At 41.9% G+C, this 16116-nt stretch overlaps 1 protein-coding gene across 2 annotated transcripts; it reads left to right on the top strand.

Moving 5' to 3' along the window:
- Positions 1-7017: 7017 nt before the first annotated feature.
- On the top strand, positions 7018-12648 carry LOC117403695 (myogenesis-regulating glycosidase-like). 2 transcript variants are annotated; one of them, XM_034006019.3, is made up of 3 exons: positions 7018-7123; positions 8573-9037; positions 9619-12648. In XM_034006019.3, the coding sequence occupies exons 2-3, from the start codon at positions 8778-8780 to the stop codon at positions 11405-11407; spliced, it is 2049 nt and encodes a 682-aa protein (XP_033861910.2). In that variant the 5' UTR covers positions 7018-7123; positions 8573-8777; the 3' UTR covers positions 11408-12648. The 2 variants fall into 2 exon arrangements, with proteins under 2 accessions (XP_033861910.2, XP_033861911.2); XM_034006020.3 differs by having other exon boundaries at positions 7041-7158.
- Positions 12649-16116: the final 3468 nt, after the last annotated feature.

Raw genomic sequence — 16116 nt, 5'->3', positions numbered from 1 at the left:
AATAATTAAGATCGGTGAAGCGGAGTTTGCGAGTGGGTGTGTAAAAGGTTAAAAGATCTGACAAATAAAGAGGAGCAAGCCCATGGACAGCCTTGTAGGTCAGGAGAAGGATTTTAAAATCCACTTGAAACCTAACAGGCAGCCAATGCAAGGCCTCCAACACAGGTGTAATCCCTAGAGCGCGACCTAGACAAAATTCTAGCCACAGAATTTTGAACATTTTGCAATTTGTTGAAATGCTATTAGAGACACCAGCAAGCAGGGCGTTACAATAATCAATCCTAGAGAAAACAAACGCATGAACCAATTTTTCAGCCGCAGATACAGAGAGCATAGGTCAAAGCCTCGCTATATTTCTGAGGTGAAAAAATGAAACCTTGACAGTATTCACCACATGCGGTTTAAAGGTTAACCCAGGATCAAAAATCACACCCAGATTTTTCATTTTAGATCTGAACTCGAGCATGGTACCATCAACTGACAAATTTACAGCATTGGTTTTACGTAGCTGATGGGAAGTACCTAACAGCATAACCTCAGTCTTACAATTTAGGTGTAAAAAATGTTGCCACATCCAACTTTTTATATCAGAGATACAGGCAGTAAGAACAGAGGCAGCAGCATCAATATCGATTTAGAATGAATATAGATCTGAGTGTCATCTACGTAAAAATGATCATTCAGGCCATTTCTTCCTGTACTTCTTATGATTTCTGTTGGAGAGCACGTGGTATTGAGGAAACCGCTGTAGATTTTATACATTACATGACAAGGTGAATCTCTTTGCCATTCACTTTCACCGGGATTCAAAATCCTGCTATCCTGTCTTAAAACAACACGGTAAAGTTTCAATAAATAAGCATCACCAAGGCTCCCATTAACAGCACAGCCTGATACAGCTGATCCAGTTGAACTCTCAAAGTGGAAGCAACACATATGTAACTGACCTCTTTATTAATCAAGGAAAGCCTGCAACACATAATAATAGACTAAGGGATTGTGACGGGGAGCCCGGCCCTTATGTGTATTTGTGTGCTGTTTATTATGATTTATGGCATTATGATATATATATATATATATATGACGACAGAAAGCCTGTATTGTTTATTTTTTATTCTCTCGTGAGAATGCGTGACTGTCAGCTGGTAATTATTGAATTAGCTGACAGTCATGCATCTTTAGTAAACTCATGCAGACTCTATGGCTCAGGGGTTAACAAGATAATGAATAGCCAGTTAATCCCTCTGCCATAATATAAAAGACCTGCAGCTGTGGCTGCACGGAGAGGAGAGGTGTTCAGGAGTAGAGAACGGGAGTGAGAGGAGGTACAGCACGGTACTTGTTATAATTATTATCTGTGTTTTAGTTTGTTTGTTTTGGCCCATGTGCCGTTTGTTTTGTGTTTTGTTAAATCTTTTGTTTTGTTTAATAAATGCGCACATCAGCACGTTTCATACCCCAGTCTGCTGTGTGATTTGCATTTTTTTTTTTTACTGTATATCATGTATGATGCATTTCTCTGTATTTTAAAGTATTCTGGATTTTCTTGTTGTTACTGCATCTTGTAAAGCGCTTTGTGATGGTGGTCCACTATGAAAGACGCTATATAAAATAAAGATTGACTGACTGATTGATTGATTCATTTCATCCTCCGGGTCTTCCGGGTCTGACATCACTGCTCAAGCCAGCCTGCCACAGGGATGCATTGGTTTCCCGTCCAATCCGCACAGCACCAAGTCATTCACCAGAGGATGTTTCACAGTTTACTTTTTTCATCCTTCCATGAAGAGAAAGCCATTGAAAAATGGAAGGCATGTTTGTGTAAGTTATTTAGGAAAGACTGACTGGGGTATAGTTAAACATTCAATGGTGCTACATTTAAAAATACACTGAAAGAAACTTAATACATTCCATTACAGACGTCTCGACTGAAACAAATGTTTTGTTTCATTTACTTACTGTAGTGCGAGCTCCGCCACCAGGGGGCAAAGTGTGACAAGTGCTATTCACACCTGTGCGGGGTTCATGTAATACAAAACCAGTATAGGCACTTCCCCAATCGAAAAAACATTAGTATTGAATGTCCTAACATTCTTTTACTTCATGATAACATTTTCTTTGAAAGCAGGCCTGGTAGCAGTGGTGTACATGCATTCCTCCTAATCGCTGCTAAAAGCAGGTCAGTTAGTTTTGTCTACACCCCTGTGTAGAAAACTCTACTTCTGATTCCGGAGGTCTCTCCTTGCCTTTCATAAGAACATAAGTGTGTGGGCAGCAGTGTGGAGTAGTGCTTAGGGCTCTGGACTCCTGACCGGAGGGTCGTGGGTTCAATCCCAGGTGGAGGACACTGCTGCTGTACCCTTGATCCAGTAAAAATTTACGAACAGGAGGTGGCCATTCGGCTCATCTATGCTAGTCAGGTTCCTAGTAGTTGATTGATCTCAGACCTTTGTCACGTTAGGTCTTAAAGGATCCAAGTGATTCTGCCTCAACAGCAAGGCTAGGTAAGCCATTCCATACCCTCACCGCTCTGTGTGAAGAAGTGTCTCCTCCCTGCTATTCAAAGTCTGTCTCCACTTAGTTTCCAGCTGTCCTCTGTTCCTGGTTTCTGAGGCCCAAAGCACTGATGTTTTGTTTGGTGCAGGTGACTTTTTTTTTTTTACTGTATATCATGTATGATGCATTTCTCTGTATTTTAAAGTATTCTGGATTTTCTTGTTGTTACTGCATCTTGTAAAGCGCTTTGTGATGGTGGTCCACTATGAAAGACGCTATATAAAATAAAGATTGACTGACTGATTGATTGATTCATTTCATCCTCCGGGTCTTCCGGGTCTGACATCACTGCTCAAGCCAGCCTGCCACAGGGATGCATTGGTTTCCCGTCCAATCCGCACAGCACCAAGTCATTCACCAGAGGATGTTTCACAGTTTACTTTTTTCATCCTTCCATGAAGAGAAAGCCATTGAAAAATGGAAGGCATGTTTGTGTAAGTTATTTAGGAAAGACTGACTGGGGTATAGTTAAACATTCAATGGTGCTACATTTAAAAATACACTGAAAGAAACTTAATACATTCCATTACAGACGTCTCGACTGAAACAAATGTTTTGTTTCATTTACTTACTGTAGTGCGAGCTCCGCCACCAGGGGGCAAAGTGTGACAAGTGCTATTCACACCTGTGCGGGGTTCATGTAATACAAAACCAGTATAGGCACTTCACCAGTCGAAAAAACATTAGTATTGAATGTCCTAACATTCTTTTACTTCATGATAACATTTTCTTTGAAAGCAGGCCTGGTAGCAGTGGTGTACATGCATTCCTCCTAATCGCTGCTAAAAGCAGGTCAGTTAGTTTTGTCTACACCCCTGTGTAGAAAACTCTACTTCTGATTCCGGAGGTCTCTCCTTGCCTTTCATAAGAACATAAGTGTGTGGGCAGCAGTGTGGAGTAGTGCTTAGGGCTCTGGACTCCTGACCGGAGGGTCGTGGGTTCAATCCCAGGTGGAGGACACTGCTGCTGTACCCTTGATCCAGTAAAAATTTACGAACAGGAGGTGGCCATTCGGCTCTTCTATGCTAGTCAGGTTCCTAGTAGTTGATTGATCTCAGACCTTTGTCACGTTAGGTCTTAAAGGATCCAAGTGATTCTGCCTCAACAGCAAGGCTAGGTAAGCCATTCCATACCCTCACCGCTCTGTGTGAAGAAGTGTCTCCTCCCTGCTATTCAAAGTCTGTCTCCACTTAGTTTCCAGCTGTCCTCTGTACCTGGTTTCTGAGGCCCAAAGCACTGATGTTTTGTTTGGTGCAGGTGACCTGGGGTTCCCACATTGTATCACCTTCTTTTTTGGAAGCCTATGTACAACAGGAAAGTCGCTGTTAGAAAGAGGGTGTTTTAGGGTGTTCTCAACCACATGCCAAAACATTTCATGACTGCATGCATTACTGGGAGTATACTTCGGACTGGAATTCACCAGCATAGATTTTGCTAAATCATTGATAAGCTCAAGCACCTGGTGAAAAACCAATAAGACATGTAAAAATAACTCAGTGATAATAATAATACCACACCTCATACCTAGCTGTGCACAGATACTTCAATACGTTTCAATTTTAAGGTCATTTTTTCTACGTGTCCCATCTTTAAATAACTTCAGTCTTCACTGCGACTGATCCATTGTGTATTGTATAATAGTTTAAATGGGCATGTACCTGGGCACACACTATTTACAATGCATTTACTCCTCTGGTTTCACATATAGCCCTGTGAGTCCATTTAGGAATATAAGCACCCCTGTGATTGAATATGATCTAACATTCAAGATGTGGGGCAATGCATGTTTCTAAATCTGCTTTCCTGTACAGCATCATGGCATGTTATGACAATGACCACATCTGCTATACAAGCGCACTCCCATTATTTAAGTGCACTCACCTGTTTGTGAGATTCTATGTAAGCATAGGAAAAGCATATGCTAGAATAGGAAAACCAAGGCTCCCACAGTGCAGGTTGAGTCATATAGTCAGGGGAGCGCAGGTTCGCATCCTGGCTGTGTGAAGTTGGCAGTCCATATCGGCAAACCATACCGACCAGGCGGCTAGTGAGCTCAGAGGGACACCTGCAGGGCTGGTCTTTGTCCTCCAGAGGCCAGTAGCTCGCTAACATCCGCTCTCGAGTTCCTGGCACTGTGGTGGGATCAGAGGACTCCCACTGAACCTTCAGTTCTCCTCAGCTGTGTGGGGAATTGATACAGTGAGGGAACATAATTGGACATTCTAAATTGGGAGCCCACATATGCCAGGGTGGACTTGTACACAGTATGGAGTTAACTGGGAACGAGGTCTGATAGAAACTGCAACACAATGATTGATAAACACAAATCACTGCGCTGATTTACTAAACTGAGAAACTCTACAGCAGGAACAGAACCAGCTTTTTATATCCTACTATTTCATAAAGAAGACCGAATGTGTTGCTAAGGTACCCTGGAAACTAAGAACTAAATGGCACTATCTGCAGTGAGACACACAGGAAAGAGAGCAGAGAGCCAGCAAAGAGAACAGAAACTGTGTCAGACAAGCTGCAAAATAAAACTGGGGTGTCGTCTTTGTAACTTTCTAAAGTTTGGTTCGGCTCAGAACTTTTCAAAGTTCCATCACATTACCATGGGACAGAAAGCGTGAAAGAGTTTAGTTTTTTTTGCTAAAAAAAATAAATAAATAAATACACAACTTTATAAAATAAGTTCTGGGATGAATATTTGAACTAACACTGCTGGAAATGTAGTTGTGGCAAAAAAATGACCATGTTTGTATTCGTTCAATTTATAAATGACTCCCTTAAAAGCATAGCAAAGTGTGATAAAGCAAAGTGAAAGCATGGTAAAGCATAGGTACTGGTAAAATTTGTAAAGCCCAGAGTAGTATGGTAAGCATATTAATACAGAGCAAAACATGGTAAACTCTAGTAAATGCACAGTATAACCACGGGAAAAACATTTAAGGGGGTACTGGGTATATTTTACTTCTGATATGTTTCTTTATAATATGGTATAAATTATACTTTTATTTTCCAGCTAATTCAAACTTAAATTTTAAAAGAGCTGAATATTTATTAAAATGTTTTAAGAGTATTCGAGCTTGAAAACCCCATGTTCATGTCACTAGCACTAGTAAAACACCAGCAAGGAATCTATTTGAATGATTTAAACGATGGCAGTTATAGTTATTATTATTATTATTATTATTATTATTATTATTATTATTATTATTATTATTATTTAATCCAACACCATTTAGAATAACTAAATAGACTCAAATGCATTTGATTATTTTGAACACAAATCAGACACCTTTCTGTGTACATTTTAACACATGCCCACGCAAAATTTCCAAACTAGGTAGACCATTTCTAAAAATGTGACATCGTGACACCCCCCGGTTCAGAGTTCATTACAGCTCAATTACAGCTCAACAACAGCAAAAACAGGAACATTACTGTACAATAGTCTCTGAATGACGGCTCTTGTATACCGTGAAGGCTGGGGCCACTTTAGTTATATAGAATAATGGCTTAATTTATACTCTTTATGTCATGTTCAGGCTGCTCTGTCCTCCATTTCTCTAAATTATAACGTGTTCCCATAATCACAGCCTTGGAACTTAATCAGCACTTAATTATACATGCCTTTTTCAACTTCAAGGTTGTAGCAGTAAACCACTTTATATTTTATGAATGTTATCAATAAGTTAGAAACGAGGTACAGTACAAAAGCAGAAAAGAAGATTAATATCAAAATAGCATAAATCAGTACGTTAAGATTCAGCCATCAAAAATATTGAGTTCATATCTCGGCTTCAGAGTAAATATCAATTACTCCACATGTAAGAGCAAGCATTCAACAGCTGCCTATAATTGGTCTTTTCTATAAGTAGAGGTAGTAACTCTTAAATCAGCAAATCTGATATGAATATGCATGCAGGATATCTGTTTGCGTGAATATGAGTTAGTAAATATCACAATAAAATCTCACATGAATCAGAGGCTTATTTAGAATATGGGTATTGGGAATACTGAGGTATTGATTTTAACATACTAATTGAACTGAACTCGAATGCGTGCTCCCTGAAAGAACGCCACACTGTCTTCCTCCAGACCTGTTCACAATCTCAAAGCCGCGAAAGGGAATCATTTCACAAAAGGAAAGATATTTTTAAGAGTTTTGTTCAAATCAACTGTCTAAACATGTCTTACACACAGAACAATGGGAAACGCAAAGAGCTTATTTTCGGTTAAAGCAAACTTGAAAACAGGCCATTTAAAGGCGAATGTGCTGCATGTTTTTATATAGCTAACGTGCTGAATATCTATTAAGAAACCAAGTGTATTTGTGACAACAACAACAAAAACTTGCGCACATACATGAGTCATGACAGTGAAGGTTGCAATTACAAACAGAGCAGGATAGCTGAAAATACTACAATTCCCAGAAGTCTTTTCAGTCAGCGTCGTTATTTGTATTTGATTGATTGTTCTCTAGTCCAATCCTTAACGTCCTAAGTGCGACGTAATGTGTTTTTTTGCCTGATTTTCCCGAGCAGGAGGCGGGATTCGGTTGGGGGTAAGAATGTTTACTGTCTAGTTTCTGACAAAAAGGTATTGTTGTTTTTATATATACAAGTGTATACACAGACACACATACATACACTATTTTGTTTAACATTGCTCATCATAACCGTATGCGTCTTTACCAGACGACGTGTGGTGTTGTTTTTCTAGGTGCATTAACAATTTGCTGTTTCTGTGAAGTTGTCCCGTGGAAGCAGAAGTGAGTTGTTTTAGTTAGCATGCACAAACACAGGGCTTGTTATTTCTATCATGTTACATTTCATAACGTTTGATGTTGTATTTCATTTAAGAAAAAGAGACCCCACGTTTTAGTAAAGATTAGACACGAATAGTTTGGTATTCTACTCGATAGGCAAAGAAAAGAAAATTGAGATCGAGCAACTCTGTCAGTCTCAGGGTTTTTTAGGTATTGCAATAGCCTGTCTTCTGGAAGTCAGACTGGCAGAGTAGGAGACGAGAAACTTTGCTGAGACTGTACACGAACTAACAAAGTAGTCAGACGAGAGAAAGCAACCAAATGTTCACATTTTAAAATAAACACTTCAATACGTAGATATAATTTCTGAGTGCATTTCAGACGAGTCATTTTCCACTTGAGTTATTAAATGCACCTACTACTGGACAGTAGCATTTTATTTCTGCAGCACTTCGGGAGGGTTGTTGTTAGTTACTTTCAATGTACACGTCCAGTACTGTGATTATTTAAAATAAACGAAGGCACATATTATGCCGTCACCCAAAAGGTCACAGGTCTGTATTTGCTGACTTCTTCCCCACTGTAAGTTTCTTTATCTTCTGTGACGTTTAATAAATGAGTCAGTCAATGCATTACCCTTGAGCGAAAAAGCATCAGCGAGATCACATTTATTGATTGGATCCTTAATTTGAGTACTTAACAGCAGTTCTTTCTACAGCACTGTTTAGATCAATTTAATAGGCCTGTGAACTTGTGCAGGGAGTATTTTGAATAAGTTATGTTTTTGGGGGGTTTTTTTTTTCATTATTGAACGAGGTATTTTGAGTGAGTCGAGCAGAGGCTGGTGTTAAAGACAGCTGCTCAGAGATCTGTAATGCACTTGGCTGGTAGCTGTAGCCGTGAAACTCCCAGTGTATTTTTAATCCCCCACAGCGCGGTCACTGTGCCCTAATGTCATTTTGATATTGGCAATCATGTGATGCTAATATCATTTTACAAACAGAGCACTGTACGCTGTGAGAGTTGCAGGTTTACATCCAACAGGGTTCATCGAAGAACAGCAGTGTGTCTCTTTAGGTACAGTTTGGTACACTTTTGACACCTGCTTAATAAAGAAAATTGCTACAGTAGAAATGTCGGCGCCCTAGTACTTGTACACAGTGAGTTTTGATTAAATTAAATGCAAAATAAAAATAAATCTGGCGTTTCCCAAATTCTTCTTCTTATTTTTCTTCTTCCTTTCAGGTTAATCCAAGGAATAAACGAGACCGGCAAGCATTATCCCTCCTCTTCCTCCTTGCCTAGCAGAATGAAAAGTTAAAGGACCTCCCCTCCCACCCCAGCTTCACTGTTGAGCCATTATTGCAGCTATCTTTCTCCCAAACCCGCACGTATCCAGGCACTATACCATACCCTGCAGAGAGGTGGCAGGCCAAGGATATTGAACGTCATGTATCAGATGGTGCAGGGGAATGTCGCCGCCAGCCCTGTCAACCCCAAGCTCAAGCAGACCAAGCAAATGCGCCCACTAGTGGGGGCGAGCGTCCTCGGAATGCTGCTGGTGCTCGCTGCGGTCGTGGCCTGGAGCTACTACACTGCCTCGCTGCGCAAGGCGGACCTGCTCAAGACTGAGCTGCTGGATCTCAACCGCGATGGCTTCGTCATCTGGAACCGCCCGGGCGGGAAGATTGTCTTCCGCATGGACTTCAGGTTACTATTATTCATTTGTACATTTTATTTAAATAAAAATACACCTGGTAACAACGCGCCGGCACAGTGTGCAGGGTTCTCGTCATAACCGAGCTTTGCAGGGAGCATTGCTTTGTCTTGTTGAATTTTTTCCATAGTTGATTCGTTTTTCAGTGTTCTTTTGTAATACTTGTCTGGGGACCTCTTTTTTTCTTGCTTCTTACTCCTTACAGTGATGGAAATCGGACTCCTACTGCCTCTGTACCTTCATGCACAAAGCGTTATGTAAATGAAATACTCAAGAAGCAGTGCCTTGATAGTGAGGAAATGTTTACAGGTGGCCAGCATGTCTACTTGATTATTCCATTTATAACCCTTCTAAAACTACCACAGTAAAATCAAAGCGAAGTGTAAAAAGCATAGGAATGTATCGTAAAACATCTTAATAAACATGGAAAACCAGGGTAAACTATGCTAAATGCCTAGTATAACCATGGGAAATGCATTGTAAAAATACCACAGTAGGGGAACTATCATGCACTTATTCACAGCCCCCACCTCTAATTGTGTATTGCTAAATTTCAAACTTTGCACTTTTTTAGGTCAGGGGCCCTGGACCTGGACTCGTGTTCGAAGGATGGTAAGATCCTGAGCTGCACCCAGTCTGATGCTGGGAAGCTGAACTTTTTCATCCAGACGGTGAAGCCCAAAGAGACTGTGATGTGCTACCGCGTGCGCTGGGAGGAGTTTTCAGAGCGTGAGGTGGAGCACGCCATGTCCTATAAGGGGGCGCACTGGTACGGGGGTGCTGAAACCAGCACCCAGCACTGGCCCATCTTGATCTCCGGGTTGCAGCCTCCCAAACCGTTTTTGACGAGCGACATCTACTCTAACCGTGATGCCTTTGGGGGAATCCTGGAGAGGTACTGGCTCTCCTCCAGCGCGACCGCCATCAAGATAAACGACTCTGTGCCCTTCCACCTGGGCTGGAACGCTACAGAGGAGACCCTCTACTTCCAAGCCAGATACCAGAACACCCCCTACAAGCCTGCCCCTGGGCAGGAGCCTTTCCCAGAGCTGAGTTACCGTGTCTGCGTCGGGTCTGATGTGACCTCCATCCACAAGTACATGGTTAGGAGGTACTTCAACAAGCCCACCAAGGTGCCCTCGGAAAACATTTTCAAATACCCCATCTGGTCCACCTGGGCCATCTACAAGTCTGGGATCGACAGGGAGAAGCTCCTGAGATACGCGGAGAACATCAAGAAGAACAACTTCAACTGCAGCCACCTGGAGCTTGACAACCGGTACACCACCTACTACGGTGACTTCGAGTTCGACCCTGTCAAGTTCCCCAATGCCACGGAGATGTTCCAGAAGCTCAGGGACGACGGCTTCCACGTGTCCCTCTGGACGCACCCGTTCATCAATTACAACTCCTCCAACTTCGGCGTGGGCATCGAGAGGGGCCTTTTCGTCAGGGAGCCCACGGGCCAGCTGCCCGCCATGGTGCGCTGGTGGAACGGCATTGGGGCCATCCTGGATTTCACCAACCCGGCGGCACGGGACTGGTACCTGTCCAATTTGAAAGACCTCAAGTCCAAGTACGGGGTAGCTTCCTTCAAGTTCGATGCCGGTGAAACCAGTTACCTCCCTGAGCAGTTCAGCACTTTCACCCCGCTGCCCGACCCCAGCTACTTCACGCGGCGCTACACAGAGATGGCCATGCCTTTTTACGAACGCGCTGAGCTGCGAGTGGGTTACCAGTCGCAGAACATCTCCTGCTTGTTCCGCATCATTGACCGGGACTCCGTCTGGGGCTTCGAGCTGGGCCTCAAGTCCCTCATCCCTACAGTGCTCACCATAAGCATCCTGGGGTACCAGTTCATCCTGCCGGACATGATCGGAGGCAACGTCTACCCCAACCGCACCGACGGCTCAGGGGAGCTGCCGGACCGGGAGCTCTACATCCGCTGGCTGGAGCTGTCTGCATTCATGCCCTCCATGCAGTTCTCCATCCCACCCTGGCACTACGACAAGGAGGTCATCGAGATCGCGCAGAGGTTCACAGCCCTCCACGAGACCCTGGTGGCCCCCCTGGTTCTGGAGCTGGCGGGGGAGGTGTTGGATACCGGGGACCCCATCATCCGGCCCCTCTGGTGGATCGCCCCCAACGATGAGAATGCCCACATAGTCGACTCGCAGTTCCTCATCGGGGACACCCTCATGGTGGCTCCCGTGCTGGAGCCTGGCAAGCAAGAGAGGGACATATACCTCCCCAAAGGCAAGTGGCGGAGTTACAAAGGGGAGCATTTTGATAAAACGCCCCAACTGCTCACTGATTACCCCATCGATCTGGATGAGATAGCTTATTTCACCTGGGTGTCTTAGGGCTTTTTGCCGCCGGTTTTATTGGAGTCAAAAAGTACTGAAAAATGACATACACACACCGAGCGAAGGTCATTCTGTTGACCAGTCATTCTGTTTACCGGCAGCCCTACTCTGTCCCCCCATGTGTCTTCATTAACAATCCAGTTGAAGTTCCTTATTTTTGTTAGGGTGAAATATCTTTAGCCCTGAAGTTCAGTCTATAACCCATAGTATGTGTGTGTGTTTGTTTTGCTTTACCTTTTTCTTAAATGCTTTTTATACAGCAATCGATGAGAACAATTTGGAGTCCAGACTGAATGCATTATGATGCTGAACTTTTCATAATTTGCAGTGGTTACAGCTCAGTCATGCTTACTGAAATAGTATGTTATTATCTTTCTATCTATTATTATTCTTATACAATCACTTCCTGTTACTGATTACTGTTACAGATCATTCCAGACCAGTGTAATAACAGGGATATTATTTCTTATACTAATACCTGGGGTTGTAATGTCTGTGCACTGGCATAACAGATTGTGTGACTCTGTTGAGGTAGAGACTTTAAGCTTAAAGCACTAAATTACATATGGTCCTTGACTGGCCTTGCAGCAGGAGATGGGTGTTGTGTTTGGACGGGGAATTTGGTTTTCTCTGTATCCACTTGTAGTAAAAGGTGTCATGCTACACTAGCTGCCTCACACAGCAGATCTCTGTTGTGGAAAAGCTCCAGCTAGACCTTGTCTCTCTCCCGAGTTTGTTAATGTAAAAGAATTAACCTTTTAAGTAAGATTGCAATTTAAATCTTCACTAAATGTGTACAACTCTGAGAGAGGGAAAGTTCAGTTAAAAATAAAATAATAATTTACAAAAGCGTATGTAAAATTGAATTAATAAAAAAATCTAAAGCATGGTTATACATTTCAGATACTAACGTTTCTGCGGAAATTGCACCTATATTTGTCCTTTTTATACTGTGAATAAAAGGAACCTTTATAGCTGCCTTTATAACCATACCGTACATTACACTACACAGTCACATAGTGCCCGTCACCTGTAAGCATAGAGGTGCCTTAAAATCACAGTAATGTTTCTGAATGCTAAATTATGTGGAAGGTTTGTGCAGTGCCATTGTTTCTCAGGGTTCCTTTGCTGTGTTGTATGACCCTGGTTGTTTAACTTATAATTGCTTCCTTGTGCCTCCTCACTAACCAAGATTTGTAATCCTTTATGGAGAGGAGGAGGCAAGGATGGATGTTGGGGGCGGGGCGGGGCGGGGACGAGGGAAATGCCTTTTTTTTTTTTTCGAGTAATGATTTAGGAATTGTAAGTATATAATTTTGTGGAAAGAAGCTGTCAAATTGACTTTACAACAGGATTCAATAAGGGAGTAACAGAATACCAAATATTGTAATGTGTCTTTGTAAAGAATGCTGGGGTTGGCAGTTGGAGCAGTGCGTTGATTCTGGCTTTGATCTGTTTTATCTCTAGTTTTTAAATTCAGTTTTGAACCCGGCTTTGCTCTCTGCCATTGCCCTGGATACCAGAATAACTGAGGCTGTAAAGGTTTAAATGATAAACGGAAATACAAATCTTAAAAGGCATGTGATACTTCACTAAACATTTACCAAATATGTGCTGTCCAACGGGGATATTGCATTGATTCAAATGCTTCATCTTGATGCACTGTAAAACACTGTCATTGGATACAGCGTGTGGAAATCGATGTAAAAGGAGAAATAAACACAAAAGAAAAATATAAAGAGGTAACTATAAATAGTAAATCAAGTACTGTTTCAATGAAAATGTATGTCGTCGAGGATGGAAGTACTCGTTTTACTGTGTTTAAGACACATTTGAGTTTGTTACCTGTACACTGGGTCTAATCAAGCTCGTCTTAACACCTGGAATGGGTGAAACTGCTATGCAATTGGAGTCCTGTTTCTATCCCGATAGTTTAAATGGTAAAGTGTTTAAACAAAAGGTTTGAGTGTTTAATCTGTTCAACACAGATTCACAGCCTTAAGAATATCATGGTGTGGGGGTGAGGTAGACGGCTCTGTAAATAATCTGCAACATCACTTTGTTTAAAGCGTAACTAACAAAATACTTCCATAAGTCTTACCTGTCATGCACTTCCGATTTTGGAAAGAAACGGCATCACATGTATTTTCATTTTAAAACGTGGCATTTGGTAGTTCACTAGGTGAAACAAATTTCTCAGTTTGCTTGACTTCCCTTCCAAGAAGTATGTTACCTGTGCGCTTCCTAGGTCATTTCAGCGGAGTCTCCTGCATTCAAAGCATTTTGCTGGCTGAAAGCAGCGTCTGAAAGCAAACCTGCAACTGGAGATTTCTTAAACATGTTGCTGTACTGCCTGTCCTGTTTTACAATAAAAAATATGTTTGATAAAACACAGATTTATTTGTGTAGTTTTGAAATGTATTTATTTCAAAACTGTGTTTTTGAGACGTGTATAGTGAATGGATGTGCATGGCATAGAAATGTATTATTTTGTTAGCTACTGTACCAGGGAGGAGGCTGGGCAGGAGCTTGCAGCCACGCACACTACAAGCAAGCGTCTTCACCACTATATAAAAGAGCCGGGCTCGTGTGCATGTGTGGTTCGAGAGCTTTTAACCTCGTCTCATCTCACTGGGAGGGGTCAGAATCAGAACGACAGTGCATCACACATCACTGACTGTTTTACTACAGTCACGTTAATGGTTACATTATATTAGGGGCTGTGAACAACCGCATTTATGGCAATTACTTATGCCCATAGAATTTAAGTTACACAGTGTTTTCAGATATGTATTGTTTGCTTTACGAGATGACGAAGATGTGTGTTTATTTTTTTATGTGATTTAACACTTTCTGGATTTTATTTATTTTAAGACAAAGTATGGAAGGTTGAAAAGCAAAAAGCTATAAAACTATTCAACTGAAACGTACAACAAAATTACAGTAAATCAGGGAAATAAATTATAACATACTAAAATAACATGTGGCCTACCAACTTTTACTAGATTGGTCTAAGCATGTGTGGCTCTCTCAGCTACCAAGGGATGGATTCAATAAAAATAAGTGCCTGTTCTTCAGCCGTTCAGTGGAGACATCTGATCAGACTCTCAGGAGGCACAGCATATAAGCCTGTGTGTTAGAAATTACAGGCTTCTAGAATGTTAATATCATTCTAGAAGCCCTAAAAAAAAAGAGGTGCCTTATGTGCTGATGTCTGTCTGTCTGTCCGTCTCACTCTGCATGGTGAAAGCGATCGTCTCTGTCTGTCTCGCTCTGCATGATGAAAGCGATCGTCTCTGTCTGTCTCACTCTGCATGGTGAAAGCAATAACTGCCTTGATTTTGCACCTCCATCTTCACAAAACTTTTATCACACACCTATCCTAGCCTCCTATAGGCATTACTTTAAAATATCTTTAAGCGATTGAGTACCCTCAGTACGTTCCTGAGCGCTGCACAGAACAATGATTCGATTATTCAGATAAGCTCTCCTCAGGTGAGGGTCATTTGTGTTGACTGGGTTAATTTACCAGTCCAAGTAAAGCAATTGAAGAAACAGCTGCTTGGGTTTGTATGGATTGCTATTCTCCAGAGAGTCAGATAAAAGCAGCTGTTTCTGCACTTGTTTCAACTGGAATGTTAAATTAGCCTAATCCACATCAGTGACCTTCGCCTGTGTAGATCTTGATTTGAATAACGCTTTGTGCAGCTCTGATGCGCCTGCACTGGTTGTGTTGTGCAGCTCTGATGCGCCTGCACTGGCTGTGTTGTGCAGCTCTGATGCGCCTGCACTGGTTGTGTTGTGCAGCTCTGATGCGCCTGCACTGGTTGTGTTGTGCAGCTCTGATGCGCCTGCACTGGTTGTGTTGTGCAGCTCTGATGCGCCTGCACTGGTTGTGTTGTGCAGCTCTGATGCGCCTGCACTGGTTGTGTTGTGCAGCTCTGATGCTCCTGCACTGGTTGTGTTGTGCAGCTCTGATGCGCCTGCACTGGTTGTGTTGTGCAGCTCTGATGCTCCTGCACTGGTTGTGTTGTGCAGCTCTGATGCTCCTGCACTGGTTGTGTTGTGCAGCTCTGATGCGCCTGCACTGGTTGTGTTGTGAAGCTCTGATGCGCCTGCACTGGTTGTGTTGTGCAGCTCTGATGCGCCTGCACTGGTTGGTTAATTGAATCCACCTCTAAATAATTAATTTAGCAGAAATGCTCACTGCAGAAGTTCTATGAATCAGGTCAAGTGTCTCAAGTTACACCAATGCTTGTTAAGAAAAAGCCATGTAACGTGCAGTGAATACTAGCAAGAGCAGCTTATTAATGTCATCTAAAAATGTCTTTAAAATGTTGTGATTAAAAAAATATACACTAGACAAGGGACTTGTAAATCAGCGTCTTGCATACTTTTGTAAATGTATACATATTTCACATCCTGCAGGTAACTTTCTTTTGTAATGGGGGAAAAACAAAAAAAACATTTGCACTAAAAAGATCATTAATCTGTTTAATGTTATATTTGTGCTTCCATTGTTTACAATATTTAATTCAAGTTAATCAAAAACGTGCTCTGTCATCAAAATCTAAAATCTAAACCTGTCATCTAGTTCTGTGCCTAGAGTAGTTTAAAGTGTGTGTGTGTGTGTGTGTATGTATTATATTACCATCTGTGATGTGTGTAAGGACTAGATTTTTTAATTAGGCCTTGTCTTTTAAATT

Source organism: Acipenser ruthenus, chromosome 2 (genome assembly GCF_902713425.1).
Source record: "Acipenser ruthenus chromosome 2, fAciRut3.2 maternal haplotype, whole genome shotgun sequence".
NCBI lineage: Eukaryota > Metazoa > Chordata > Actinopteri > Acipenseriformes > Acipenseridae > Acipenser > Acipenser ruthenus.
Note: the sequence above shows the minus strand (reverse complement) of the source record. Positions and strands in the feature narration are given on the sequence as shown.

Excerpts from the sequence above, each read along its gene's own strand:
- LOC117403695 (XM_034006019.3), top strand. The coding sequence starts at position 8,778 with ATGTATCAGATGGTGCAGGGGAATGTCGCCGCCAGCCCTGTCAACCCC. Across the intron at positions 9,038-9,618 it reads GTCTTCCGCATGGACTTCAG|GTCAGGGGCCCTGGACCTGG; the intron begins GTTACTATTATT and ends GCACTTTTTTAG.